This window comes from Oncorhynchus tshawytscha, linkage group LG12 (genome assembly GCF_018296145.1).
Source record: "Oncorhynchus tshawytscha isolate Ot180627B linkage group LG12, Otsh_v2.0, whole genome shotgun sequence".
Classification (NCBI taxonomy): domain Eukaryota; kingdom Metazoa; phylum Chordata; class Actinopteri; order Salmoniformes; family Salmonidae; genus Oncorhynchus; species Oncorhynchus tshawytscha.
In genome coordinates, this window is record NC_056440.1 from 25,396,728 (window position 1) to 25,409,862 (window position 13,135).

The following is a 13,135-nucleotide window of genomic DNA, read 5'->3' on the forward strand; positions in this document are numbered from 1 at the left end:
TGTAACTCAGCAGAAGTGACACCAGCACCATCTAGAGGCAGACTTCATAGGGAGATGGGAGTATTCAAACAGGCTTTGCTGCACTATACCCAAGTTATGTCATTATATATTTTGCACACCTTAGCTGTTACTATCCTGCTATGTCTTTCCGATGAAGAGTTAAGGTCTTTTTTTTTATGGTGGTAAAGCAGTCATGAATTGCGTAACTTCATGAAACAAAGATTAGTTCAGGGCTCCTCACACAACAACCATGAGTCAGACATCTGACAAGTATATTTTTCAACCTATCCATGACAACCAAGCACATACTGTAGGGCTGACCATAGAACACATCAACTATACCTGTTACCGCTTAGTAAATATGTACATTTCAGCAAAACAAACTATTTCACTTATCACCAGCTTTCATGTTCATACAAAAGGCATGATGAAGGTAGTCCATGAGTCTGAGGTGTCTTGCTGCATTCCTCCAGCCAGTGAAAGTAGTTATCACATGACTCTTGGATGTGATCTCAATCCATAAAAGCTTCCAGTTTCTGTTCTTTAAAGAACATTGGAGGTTTAACAATTGGATATGTTTTCACCATATTGCGCTCCTGCACAAAGTCCTCAGCTGTCCAGTTAGGAAAAGTGGATCCCAGCAGAGTTGAACGCGTGGAGAAGTCTGGATAGAAGACAGATGACATGAAGAATCTCAAAAAAACACATTAACATTAAAGGAGAAAAAAAACTGCAAACATAAGAATAGTCCAGCTCCACTTACACCATGAAGTCATCTATGTCCATGCTCCTGGCTCGCTTCTCACTAAACTCAGCCTCCTGCAAAACACTCTCAATCTTCTTGGTGATGCTGAAGTCTGCTGGGATTTCCTGTTCCAGAAACAAACAAATGTAATGACTCGTTAACTAGTAATAAATCACCCAACCACATCCAGAATGTGAAAATATAGACTGCATAAGTGGAATATTGGCATGTGTGTGCTTACCACGTTGTGTACTGAACAGTGAATCCTGTAGTTCTTCTCCAACAGCTGCTCAACTGCAGTGGACCTGGAAAGAACCATCTTCAGGCTATAGCTTGTCACACAACCATTTGAGGCTGACAGGATATGACCAAGAATGATTTGAATATGCTTTGTTTTGGTACTCACTTGAAACCTGCGTTGAGGGTTTTGTTTTTCCTCACAAATGCAATTCTGACGAGACCATCCCATTCCTGTTGGAGGCAAGATTACAAACCTGATCACAAGATCTACTGTGCAGCAGAACATTTAAACTCCTATCTTTCCCATGTAGGTGACAGTGAACCATGTCTCTTATACAATCACCTTCACAGAACTAACACTTACCTGGAAGTTAACAGGAGGTGGTGGGTTCTTAGGCTCTATTCTGACAACACTCGACTCCACTTTAGGAGGAGGACGGAAGTTATTCTTCCCCACCTGAGCAAGAGAGAAATGAGAATTAAGAATGAAGCAAGAATGAAATATATCTGAGAAACACAATAGTCCGCATGCACAATGTCAGTTTCATGGCTGAGTCAATGGTTCTGTCCCAAAATGTAAATGGCATCCTATTCCCTATTATATAGTGCACTACTTTTGACCAGAGCCCATTTGGGACGCAAGCAAGAGATCCCACTGACCTTCATGAGGTGGTCTACTCGAGCCAGCAGCTGAGTGTTGATGGATAGCCTGCAGTACAGCTTGTCTCCAGGCTTGGCAACCAGACGCATGGCAAACTCTCTCTGGAACATCAGCACTGCACATCTGACAAGACACCAAATCAAACGGTTTTAGCCGTTGTTTAAGTTGTTGCACTGTTTATGAGAGCTTGCGAGTAAGCATGTCATTGTACTGTGTACACTACACTGTATCCTGTGCATATGACAAATACACTTTGATTTGGCCAAATCCCACCTTGAGATCCATGCACATCACTCAAATGTCCCTAAATATCTCACATTGATAATAATGCATGATTTACACAACAGTCTGGTCTACCAATGCCTGTTTGAGGTTCACATTTGGCCCCCAAGTGTACTAATGGATGAGGGGTGGGAAAATCTGACAGTATCAGGGGAGTTTTGCAGCTCTGGAACCAGCCAGCTTCTCTGGTCTCTTACCTAAAGAAAGGCCTGTGCAGAAGTAACTTGAAGACAAAAGGTGATGAAATCTGCAAAACAACAATGAAACATGTTTCTGTAGGTATGTATTATTGTCAGAATTATGCTACTGAACTGGGTAAGTGTTGGTTACTGAGGGTGATGAGTTTTACCTGGTAAGGTAAATTGGCAACACAGACATCAAAGAAAGGCAGCTCTGTTTTCAGGACATCCCCCACTAAGATCTGTAGTTTAGTTTGCATAGGCCTATTACAGACAAACACAGATGTCACTATCACAGTTTCAACTTATACTTCCCTTTTAAGGAATTGTAAATGTATCTCAGTAGCTAAGTTATGGCAAGTACTCACGTGCACTGCACTCTCTTCTGGAGCTCAGCAACCAGCCTACCGTCCAACTCACAGGCCACTACCTTCAGACAAGGGGAAGATGAAAGCAACAGTAAGTACCAGAAGCTTCAAATAAGCCTTTAGCTACAAACATTCACTGACAGTAAGAACGCATCTCTCACCTTTTTGGCTTTCTCAAGCAGTTTGACAGTCATGTTTCCTGTGCCAGGTCCCACCTCCAACACCACATCTGTCGGCCTGAGAGCAGCCTGCCAACATGGATATCGGAATCGGAACATGTCAGTCAGTGAGCCTTCCTATCAATATCATGTAATATTGACCAGAGAGGGTACAGCTGCTTGAAAATGTGAAGGCATTTCTGTGCATGCTTATGAAAATTGTAGAAGGGGTGGTTGTGATCCTTGACCAATGGTAAACAAAGTGGTTATAACCAGTACATTACCTTTTCAATGATTCCATTGACTACCAGTGGGTTTTTCAAGATGTGTTGACCAAGGCCAGTGTTGAACATGACCCCTAGAACACATATACAGTTTTATGTTTTTAATTCAACTACGCAAGTCAGTTAAGAACAAATTCTTATTTTACAATGAAGGCCTACCCAGGCCAAACTCTCCCCTAACCCGGACGACGCTATGTCAATTGTGCCGCCCGGGATCGAACCAGGGTCTCTAGCACGGAAATGCAGTGCCTTAGACCACAACGCCACCTTATGCTGTTAACATAATGAACCAGCTAACTTATTATCTACTAAATCACGCCAGATATTAGCTAACGCACGGTTAAATAAATCACGCCAGATCAATAATGAGTGTCTTCTTTCTAGCCTATATATATAGCCATAAGCCTGACTAGCTAACGTTTGTTAAAAACGTATCTGCCACTGGCTAGCTCCGACTCGCACTAAGCCACTGCTAACGTTAGCTAGAAACAGCTGAAACAAACCTTGGTTTTTAACCTGTTGGTGTTGTCTGGTTTTCCTTTCTGCCCTTACTTTTGGCATTTTTCAATCGAGTTTGAGACACTCCCAAAGAAAAACTAATTACACAAAAAAAAATTCGACACGTGCAAATAACCGAAATATCCTGACTTATGACGTCTGCAGGAAATGTGCTGCCGTGGTTAGAATGGTAGAAACCTTTGCCGATTGGTGCGTACCGCCATCTACTGGCAGAGCCATACACTTGTGGTTTCATCACGCATCAAATTTCTTTCCCATCCTTTCACTAAAACATTTACTACATTTCAAAACTGGTGAACAGCAGTTTTATTCATAAAAACACATGGTCAATACAAATATGCTTTTTATTGTAAGAACAACTAATGGTTTATTACAAAAATATGTCCATCTCTGATGCAGTGTATTATGCACTTTACCAAGTGCTCTTAACATCAGTTAATGTTATCCCTCTCCCTTGATAACTGAACATATTATATATATATAAACAATGTCACAGAAATGTTTCCCTTCCATGTGGAAAGTTCATTCCTCAGATGGGAATGTCCTCCAGCGTCATGGAGATGTCTCTCAATTTGGGGTCGTCTCTCCAGTTCACTTGACTGGCAATGATGATCCCCTGGAGAAAAAAACAACATAGCATCATGAGTCCTGACATTATTAACAGAACAGGTCAAATGCTACCATCCTCTTGGCACCAAGGCTCTGTCCCAATTAAATCTCCTTTCCCACATCCCTTTACTGATTTGGAAGGAAATGACTGGTACAAGAAATATCATGGACATTCACACGAGTCCAAAGCTTTCAGATTTGTGAGACGAAGTAATCAAGTGCACACTTCAAAAGAAATTAGATATTATTGGGACACACCCTAAGAATAAAGAGCTGTATTCTTAAAGATAGAGTGCAATTTACCCGCAGGACATTCTGTGTGATGGTGGCCATCTTCTGGTACTTCTCCAGATGAGACTGGCCTTTCTGCAGGACATTTCTGTACTTCTCTGCCTCTGGGTGCTCCCTCTTCCTCTTCAGTTCATCCATCTCCTTCATCTTCTCATGAGTGAGACGCTTTAGATCTGCAGAAAAATAAATAAAACATATGTCAAAGAATAAAATATGCTTGAGGGATTTTATTTTATTCATGTCACTTATCCTCCTGAACTACAAGGCAAAGTACAAAAACATTCACTAAAGAAGTGATTGTTAATCTTCATTAAAATTGTGTGAATTCTTACACCCTCATAAGAGTAGGTTCAAAAAATACATTTAAACTTTCCTATACATCCTTGGTAAAGCAGTAATAGTGTGGGTGATGTAATACCTAGCCTCTGCTTTTTAACATCTGTGATTTGGTTCTGCAGCTCACATGATTCCTTTTGACAAAGCAAACAAGAGGTCAGAAAGAGCATTCCATAAATCTGCAACAATTGGTGACACCACAGCAGAGCCAAGCCAATGACTGCACCGTTTTTCTGATGAAAACAATAAACATTCTGTTCTCATTTATAAAACGGTTGGATAACAATCACACCATCAGATTGTTGAAAACTTCCAACCATATTGAAAACAGATGCACCCACCTGCTGAAGTGTCTTTATCTTTGAACAAAGGTCTAGGCTACAACTGGTCAGTCCCCTCATTGCTCTGGAATAAAAATACAGGCCCCACACCACATCAAGTAGTGCTAAAAATATATAGTTACATGTTTTTAAATTGGTAACGTTAGTTATGTACAGTATAGGCAGGTAAAGTGTAATAACAATGTCGGTAGGGAAACAACTGATAACTATTGGTGGTTTGTGTAATTGACATTTTTACAAACAATGCAAACAAATTCAAATCAATCCCAAAGTATATCAATGGTAGTGTTAATAATATTTTTATTCTCAAAGGCCAGTTTAGGAGGAACTGCTATCAATAAGACAGGGTCTATTTCCTGGCACCCCATTTCCTATATAGTAAATATGGCTCTGGTAAACAGTAGTGGACTATATAGGGAATTGGGTGCCATTTGGGACACAAACAGGCTGTTACAATCTGCTCCTGTTGGACTTACACAGCCTCTGGATCACTCCGTTTCAGCTTCTCAGAGATGGCATGCCACACCTGCATCCTGACAAATACAACACAATGTATAAATCAGTTTAAAAAAAATGTAAAATGTAGACCGTCCAAATTGAACTGATGCTCCAAACTTCTACTTAGAGGGTTTGCAAGCAACACATGACTATTATCATAACTAATGCACTAGTAATTAATGGATTGAAAGACCATTACTTTACATATCAATACAGAAATGTGATAGTTACCTGTGTAAGGCCAATGTCTTGTTAAAATGAATGATTTTTGCTTCCTCCAAAGTATTTGCATAATCCAGCCTGTGGATTATCCAGAGACAAAGAAATCCACATTTTCAAAATATGAGTTGAGAAAATATTCCTTTTGGTTATAGATAGGCCTACGTGAGACGATATTGCAAACTAAAGACACTCACAAGTCTTTCTCAGCATCAGATGCACTGCAAGAAGATCTTTTGCTTTTTCCTGATAAAGAACATTTGAAATTGCTAAATAATTACAGTCTTATTGTCACATAGTATATCAGCATACCCAATTCAGTAATAAAGGTAATGTCATTTACCTGCTTGGAGCTTCACTGCCATCTCAAAACATTGATTTGACATCTGTTCTTTCATCCTGAATGGAGAAACACTCATGAATGTAGAATTTAATACCAAGTCTTGTTAAGAAGTGTCAGCTATATTCATAGGTAACTGCCAAAATAAAGGAAACACCAACATAAAGTCTTAATAGGGCGTTGGGCCTCCACGAGCCAGAACAGCTTCAATTGCACCTTGCCAGAAGATACCAACCATTCTGAGCTGCATTGAGATCGTAAAGCAGTCATGGTTACATTAAGAAACCATGGAGCCGGCACGAGATATTGGTCGGGAAAGAGTACCTCAATGCAGGGATGGGATATGCCACTGTGCTCAAAATTGTACCTTTATCCACACTGCTCCATTGAGAAGATCGAAAATACTGCTAATTTTCCAGGAAAACTGCCCTTTTCGTCCTCATGCTGAAGTACAGGGGCTATCCCATCCCTTCATTGAGGCATGTTTCCTGAAGAAACCCCACCTGGATGGAAGCACCTGATTCAGTATACTTTGCATCCCTCATTTACTCAAGTGTTTCTATTATTTTGGCAGTTACCTGTATTACATACTCTATGACAGATGGGTTGGTTAAATGGTCATTCTGAATGATACATATTCATCTGAAAGTATTGCAGAATGATTGAATGATCTATAGATAAGAATTGTGGAGAAACCTTAGCATCTCTGCAGGTGAGCTGTCCTTCTGTCCATTGTCAACCGTAGTAGCCTGAAAACCATTCAATGCCATGGTCTCAAGATTTGAGGCAAGGTTCTCCAGTATATCCAAGGACTCCATGTTCAATTATTGCCTGGAAAATTAAATAGTGTCAGTCAGTGTGTTCACCGCCAACGTCAAGAGAACCATAAAGAAGAACAATCAACTCAAGGAAAGGACATTTAGCTATGATTTTCTGTAATTGTTTACCTCTGTAATTACTTTTCCATCAGTCAGTGAAACCAGAGATGATCAGTGAACGACTTAGATAAAGGCAAGCAGACAACCACAGCTAAAGTTAGCTAGCCAGCTAAATGACAGGAATGTCGGGCAAGAACTTGAAAGCAACTAATTAATTAACACTAACTGAAATATAATATATAATACAGACGTTTATATAATACGTACCCTTTTCTTAGTTTTCAATACACAAACAATGTATGGATTCCCTTTAGCAGTTAACTTGCAAACCGATACAACATTTCTACTCAACTGAAGTGAGAATTTTAATCCTATTGGACAAGTCATTTTAACAATTTCCGTAACAATATTTCCATTGGTTAAACGTCACGTCCTTTAAAATTCGACTCGATGATAGGCTCTTGGTGCAATATTGAATATACCGCCAGGAAATTAAGACTAACCACGTGACCAAGTAATTCTTCAGTATCCCCCGGCTTTTTTCTAGGCGGAGTAAAATTAAGGTACCGGTAGGTTATTTTCCTTTGCTAACCGCGGTTGTCATTGCTTATGCACTATAGTGATTATTTGGACGTATAAAACAATGTTAATTTTCAATGGACCCTACGTAGCTCAATGTGGTTGATGGAATTTGTCTGCTACCAGCATTTTGATCGATTAAGAGGATTTTCCTTGTGTTAATTCTTAGAAATCAAGTTGGTGCAAGCAAAAGTCACGTTTGACAGTAATGGCATGAGAAACTGACCTGAACGGTTACTGTTATTTCGAATAATAAAGCCTATTTTCAGCTGACTGCATCTATACAAAGGTAAGAAATTATGAAGGGTTTGGAGCCCGTACATAGATGTTTTATTCTGTATTTGACTCTGAATGTGACGGTGTTATCCGCCGGTGACCCGGTTAGCTTTTTGACAGCTCACATTCGCATCACATCCCATCCATACCGTTGTTCTCAACCTATGGTTTCCATACAGTGGACTTGGTTATTTTTACATGACAAATGCTCTGGTACTTTTTAGGAACTGCGAATTGTTTTCAACCGGAAGAAGACCCGTGAGGTCATGGGGGGCAAAGTCAGTAGCAAAATGGCGACTGTTGGGCGGGTTGTACAGGTACGCTTGTCTAACTGGGTAATTTATCGCTCTGCAACAAATCTTGTCACTCAAGTGAGTACATTTAAAAGTTGACTAGTTAATGTAAGACGTTACGGTTTCACGGTCAGAAACCAGCGACATTTATGTTATTGCTGTGCATCCCCAAAGCTAACGAGCAAGCTACCCGTGCTAATGCCCTTGTTGGTCTGCATGAAATTCCAAAATGTTAGCATGTAGTTCGCTAGTATATAGATGAAAGTTGACTAACTCCACTCTAACTGGCATAAGTGTAACATGATTTATGTGGTTTGGTGTTGAACTAAGGCTATAAATAGCAAGTTCATTAATCAGTAGTTCTTCCTGTCAAAGTGTTTACTCTAGCTAGCTCATTTATTTTGTCAAGTAGCTAGCTGGCTAGTTATCTCCATGCAGCTTCCCAGTATGCAGTTTATTCAAAGTAATGATAAACATGTGTAGGCCTACAATACAATATGGCATTGTTTTCACTTCATAGCATTAAACAGTATATAGGACTGGCTGGCTGCAAAAGACAAGTGTGTCATAACAACTACTTTTAATTTAAGTGGTTGATTTTAATTTGTCTGGTTTCATTTGACTACCTTTCAGGCTGTGAAACCTCATGCTCCACTAATCAAGTTTCCCAACAGAGAGGGGGTCCCCAGGCCGAATGGTGAGTAGCAACTTGTCAGTTTGATGTTGCACTAGCTATTGTTTTCTTTTTGTCCATGCATAGTGCTAACCCTATTGAAGAGGACATTCCACCCTTTGACTGTTCAGGGACACAGCTACTGTATGCAATTATGCTTTGTTCGTCAACATGTAGCCTATTGCATATCAATGTGTTTGTTGCATGTTGATTAGTTGCATTAACTTGAACATGATAGGCAGTATGAATTGTGTCAAACAATGTTCTATTGTAATATTACTTTGTAGCTCACCGCATTAAAAACATTTGTCCTCTGTTAGTTTGACATTATGTCGGCCAACCTGGGTATTGTTATGAGGTTCTTTTCAAATAAAAGGGGAAACACTGACTTGATTTTCCATTTAAAAAAACATGTCAACAACTGTGTGTAATTTAGGAAGAGGTTATTTTAGTCCTTTCCAATTTCATTATAGAAACAGTGCTCTGAATGTGCTAATGAAGCAATAAAAGTGATGAATTAAAATAACACAAACCACAAAGGATGTGGTTTAAAACAATAAAGTCACTGGTTTTAAAAGCTACATGAATATTGTTTAAAAACAACCATTTCCTCTGTTTCAGTCCAAGAGGCTCTTAAAACATTAGCAGTCAGCTCTCCTAGTCCACCTCCACTTGTAGTGCCGCTGCCGTTATCAAGACCCCCTGGACCTCTCACTCGGCTCCCTGGAACCCCAGACAGCTTGGCCACAGTGAAGGAACTCCCCCAAAGATACCGCAGGAGAGCACTGGAAGCAGAAGAGATGGACTATATTCAGGTTAATGCCGATCTGTGGCACTGAAGAAGTGCTGTAATTGTGTGGTATTGTTGATTTTAAAAAGTAACAGGTGGTAACATACGGCTACACTCATTGGTATGATATGTGCTTTGAATTCAGCCCGTAGTGTTACAGAAGGCATCCCGGGTACACAAAGTGCATTAACTGTTACCTTAGTGTTGTAATACAGTTAAGATCTCACTAACCACCAACTCTTCTTCTGGTTTATTTTTCAGCGTGGTGGACCAGAGTGAAATTGAGTGACTCAGTGAATGCAACCAAGGTCCTTATCTGTGGAAATCAGTTTCTTTGCCTAATTTTGTTCTTCAACAAGAGGACCTGCTGCAACACCTCATTAAACGTCATGCAGAATAAAGAGTTTATTCATGTTGAAATTGTACATAGAAAGTTTATTTTTAAAGATGTGACTGTAGATATTTTTTGCTTGATTCTACCTTAATTTCAATGGGTACATTTTAATTGTTTTATTTTAGAAGAAAAGCCATTACAGTAAATCTTCCAATTATATTATTTGTTCAGCAACCACCTCATTCAGTGCTCACTACTTTACACCTTCACTTAATTCAAACCTTGAAGGTTAATGTTGGCATCAACAGTACATCTGTGTACCATTGACCAGCCCGTTATCCCATCCCTACACTACATTGTTGTCGATAGTTGCATATTTCTATGACAAGGACCAGACTGAATTACGCCACAAAACTGAAGAAAATGAAGGGCTCATTTCTCATGGCCCAGATTAACATGGATTAATCTGGTGCAAGTTTGTTCGGGTACAAAGCAAGTAGAACACATAATGGCAGTGAATGGATTTTGTTATTGGACAAGCATGATTAAAATGATTACTGTGAAATTGCCTGTGATTTTCTTTATATTTAAGATGGCATTTGTGCCACAGTGGGTAAACAATGGACCTTAACACACACTCTTATACATGTTAGAACATTAACATCTAACTTGGTTTTATGTCTGGTGTTGAGTATTTAGAGAATGATTCATTGAGACGAGTGTTCAGATATCATAAAATATACATTTATTGGATCTGACAATACATGTCAAACACCACACCCAAGGGAAATAGTCTAATATGAATGTCAAAAATCTCACATTTCAGTCTTCCAGCAAAGGAGTTCACAACAGGGATAGTTCAACTGACAGTACTGGCACCAGTTGTATTAAATGACTTAGATCATACATTGAAAAGACAAAGTCATTATCTCAAAGCTTTTTTTCAAATGTTTTCAGTGTTTCTCCAATACTATTTGTGCATTGATTGCCTCATATCAATGTGGTAAGTCTGCAACAGTCACAGGCCATTCAGAAATATGGATCTTCACATGTTCTTCTAAAACCCATAAGGGATATCTGAAACACAGACCACATCACGTTTACACCACTATACACATCAAAAATGCATTGGAATATTTACAGTAGGCCTACACGCACTGCCAAAAATGGCAACATTATTGAGACCTGATTGCTAGAACCTTTAATGTCAACAAACTGCATTACCTGGGATGAGTAGTAGTTATTACAACCAATACTGGAATAAAGAAGTAACATTTCACTCCTGATCCTACAACTGTTTTTCTTAAACTTAGTAATATTTTGAACAGTCAGTTATAAGACAGTTATAACAGCAGAGTCACTCAACACTGGTGAACCGACAACACCACCATCTGAAACACAAAGTCAGTCCTCAAAAGCAGGTAAGAAGTCAGCAATGGTATCCACTACATAGTCTGGTACAAAGCTCTGATTTGTGGAGTGATCACTGTCTCTGTACTCCTGGGCTGTCTTCATCTGAGAGATCCCTGTGAGTGTAAGCATGGTATCCAGGCCACAGTTGGCCCCAAACAGCATGTCTGTCTCCAGGCGGTCACCCACCATCAGGCACTGGGCTGGGTCAACTCTGAACTGGCTGGAGATACACTCAAACATGAAGGGACTGGGCTTGCCTATCACCATAGCCTTCCGACCTGTGGCCACTTCCAGAGCTGCTGTCAGACACCCAGAACCTGACAGAGAGAGATGGGGGTTGGAAATAGAGTACATGTTATTATTATTTTTCTCTAGCTCTGTTCCTCTCTTCCACACGCACACCAGTCGGTTAGTTGACTAGCTATCGGTACCATACCTGGCAATATCCTTCCATCTTGCAGCGGGTGCCAGGGGTCCACATCAGTGGCCAAAAACAGACACTCTGGATCCCGCAAATAGCAGGAGGCTTTGGCCAATTTAAGGAAGGTAAACTTGTCATCATGTCCAACGAGGACCGCTTTGACATCCGAGGCCAATGCGCAGTTAAATATAGTGCCGTCAGGCGCGTTTTCGTCACCAACGAAAGGAATGCCAGCCTGTAACAGTTCATTACGCACTCCCTCTCCGCCGATGACAAACACCTTACCTTGCACCTTAGCGACATCTCTCAGGTAAAGCGCCGAACAATACGAGGAGCTGAATATCTGCTCTTGCATAACATCAGTAAAGCCCAGACGGTAGAACTTGTTCACGTAATTCTTACGTGGCCTAGTGCAATTGTTTGTAACGAAAAAAACGTTTTTGCCGTGTTTGATCAAAGAACTCACCACCTTAGTGGCACCAGTTATTGCCTCTTCTCCGTGCCATATCACGCCATCGCAATCGAAAAGGAAGAAATCTTTTGCATTAAGCAGATTTCTTATTTGAGAGCCTCCAATCTTCCTACATCCCTTGAAGCCGAGGGCGCGTGCGCCGGCCATTCTTAACGTTAGATAGCAAATTTCTCACCTTTTCATATGCCAAAACCTACTGCAATGTCATAGGTTTCAACCACTATTTGACATTTCATAATCAACAGAATAAACAAGATTTAACCACGCCTTTCTGTAATGATAAACCAATGAAACTGCAGCGTTCGCATTGTATCCAACGTTGTTCCAATGGGCTGATTCGATTATGCTCAGCCGCGGGGCACCGGGCCAGTCTCACATCAACGGGCAAAAACGGGGAGGAGGGCAATTCTCAAATCGAACGGTAATCTGTGTGTAACCGGTGTGAAATGACTAGCTAGTTAGCGGGGTGCACACTAATAATGTTTCGAGCCCAGGTAGGGGTGAGGAGAGTGAAATAAGGAGGAGACTATTACATGTGACGCTCGGTCAATATGCCCACAAGGCAGCACAGTGCATCGTAATTTGTCATGAAATTAATATTTTAATTTTCTAAATATTTTAAATTGGGAGGACAGATAAAGCGTTTTTATCAAAAGCAATCACTTTTGCATAGATAAACGCAGAATCCTACTAACTACAAGACATGCATAATTACGTCACTGTTTTGAGACGATTTCGCCATGGGCTTTGAAAGGGGCACCTGGCTCACGCCCGGGAGGCAGCCCCGTTCCAAATCGAATGCAATCGATTTCCAACCGAAACACGCCTACACGGGCCCTGGGGACTTTAATCGATCCCCTTCAATGTAACCAGAAAGTTCTGTTGTAACGTGGACACTCTTTTCACCGCATTACTCCTAGTGGTCGTAGATTTCAA

The 13,135-nt window shown here is 40.4% G+C and overlaps 4 protein-coding genes across 8 annotated transcripts; 1 reads left to right on the forward strand and 3 right to left on the reverse strand.

The window, feature by feature from the left end:
• Nucleotides 1–247: 247 nt before the first annotated feature.
• Nucleotides 248–3,592, reverse strand: dimt1l (DIM1 dimethyladenosine transferase 1-like (S. cerevisiae)). Its single transcript, XM_024438554.2, has 12 exons — nucleotides 3,421–3,592; nucleotides 2,918–2,991; nucleotides 2,637–2,723; nucleotides 2,476–2,537; nucleotides 2,278–2,371; nucleotides 2,126–2,175; nucleotides 1,646–1,769; nucleotides 1,350–1,442; nucleotides 1,152–1,216; nucleotides 987–1,050; nucleotides 764–870; nucleotides 248–664 (listed from the first exon to the last, which is right to left on the reverse strand). Exons 1-12 carry the CDS (start codon nucleotides 3,476–3,478, stop codon nucleotides 622–624), a joined length of 921 nt encoding a protein of 306 aa, XP_024294322.1. The 5' UTR covers nucleotides 3,479–3,592; the 3' UTR covers nucleotides 248–621.
• A 132-nt stretch (nucleotides 3,593–3,724) lies between these two features.
• cenph (centromere protein H) lies at nucleotides 3,725–7,311 on the reverse strand. Of its 3 annotated transcripts, none has more exons than XM_024438555.1 (11): nucleotides 7,216–7,311; nucleotides 7,018–7,070; nucleotides 6,767–6,901; nucleotides 6,074–6,129; nucleotides 5,928–5,976; nucleotides 5,743–5,811; nucleotides 5,490–5,546; nucleotides 5,014–5,077; nucleotides 4,755–4,806; nucleotides 4,349–4,509; nucleotides 3,725–4,052 (listed from the first exon to the last, which is right to left on the reverse strand). In XM_024438555.1, the coding sequence occupies exons 3-11, from the start codon at nucleotides 6,886–6,888 to the stop codon at nucleotides 3,966–3,968; spliced, it is 717 nt and encodes a 238-aa protein (XP_024294323.1). In that variant the 5' UTR covers nucleotides 6,889–6,901; nucleotides 7,018–7,070; nucleotides 7,216–7,311; the 3' UTR covers nucleotides 3,725–3,965. The 3 variants fall into 3 exon arrangements, with proteins under 3 accessions (XP_024294323.1, XP_024294324.1, XP_024294325.1); XM_024438556.2 differs by having other exon boundaries at nucleotides 7,018–7,028; nucleotides 7,216–7,310; XM_024438557.1 differs by lacking the exon at nucleotides 7,018–7,070.
• Nucleotides 7,312–7,490: 179 nt separating this feature from the next.
• Nucleotides 7,491–10,458, forward strand: mrps36 (mitochondrial ribosomal protein S36). Of its 3 annotated transcripts, XM_042331494.1 has the most exons (6): nucleotides 7,494–7,511; nucleotides 7,697–7,816; nucleotides 8,028–8,174; nucleotides 8,730–8,793; nucleotides 9,391–9,584; nucleotides 9,821–10,458. In XM_042331494.1, the coding sequence occupies exons 3-6, from the start codon at nucleotides 8,070–8,072 to the stop codon at nucleotides 9,836–9,838; spliced, it is 381 nt and encodes a 126-aa protein (XP_042187428.1). In that variant the 5' UTR covers nucleotides 7,494–7,511; nucleotides 7,697–7,816; nucleotides 8,028–8,069; the 3' UTR covers nucleotides 9,839–10,458. The 3 variants fall into 3 exon arrangements, with proteins under 3 accessions (XP_024294328.1, XP_024294327.1, XP_042187428.1); XM_024438560.2 differs by having other exon boundaries at nucleotides 7,491–7,816; nucleotides 8,028–8,120; XM_024438559.2 differs by having other exon boundaries at nucleotides 7,493–7,816.
• A 157-nt stretch (nucleotides 10,459–10,615) lies between these two features.
• Nucleotides 10,616–12,918, reverse strand: LOC112262792 (chronophin). Its single transcript, XM_024438558.2, has 2 exons — nucleotides 11,743–12,918; nucleotides 10,616–11,623 (listed from the first exon to the last, which is right to left on the reverse strand). Exons 1-2 carry the CDS (start codon nucleotides 12,344–12,346, stop codon nucleotides 11,298–11,300), a joined length of 930 nt encoding a protein of 309 aa, XP_024294326.1. The 5' UTR covers nucleotides 12,347–12,918; the 3' UTR covers nucleotides 10,616–11,297.
• Between the last annotated feature and the right edge of the window lie 217 nt (nucleotides 12,919–13,135).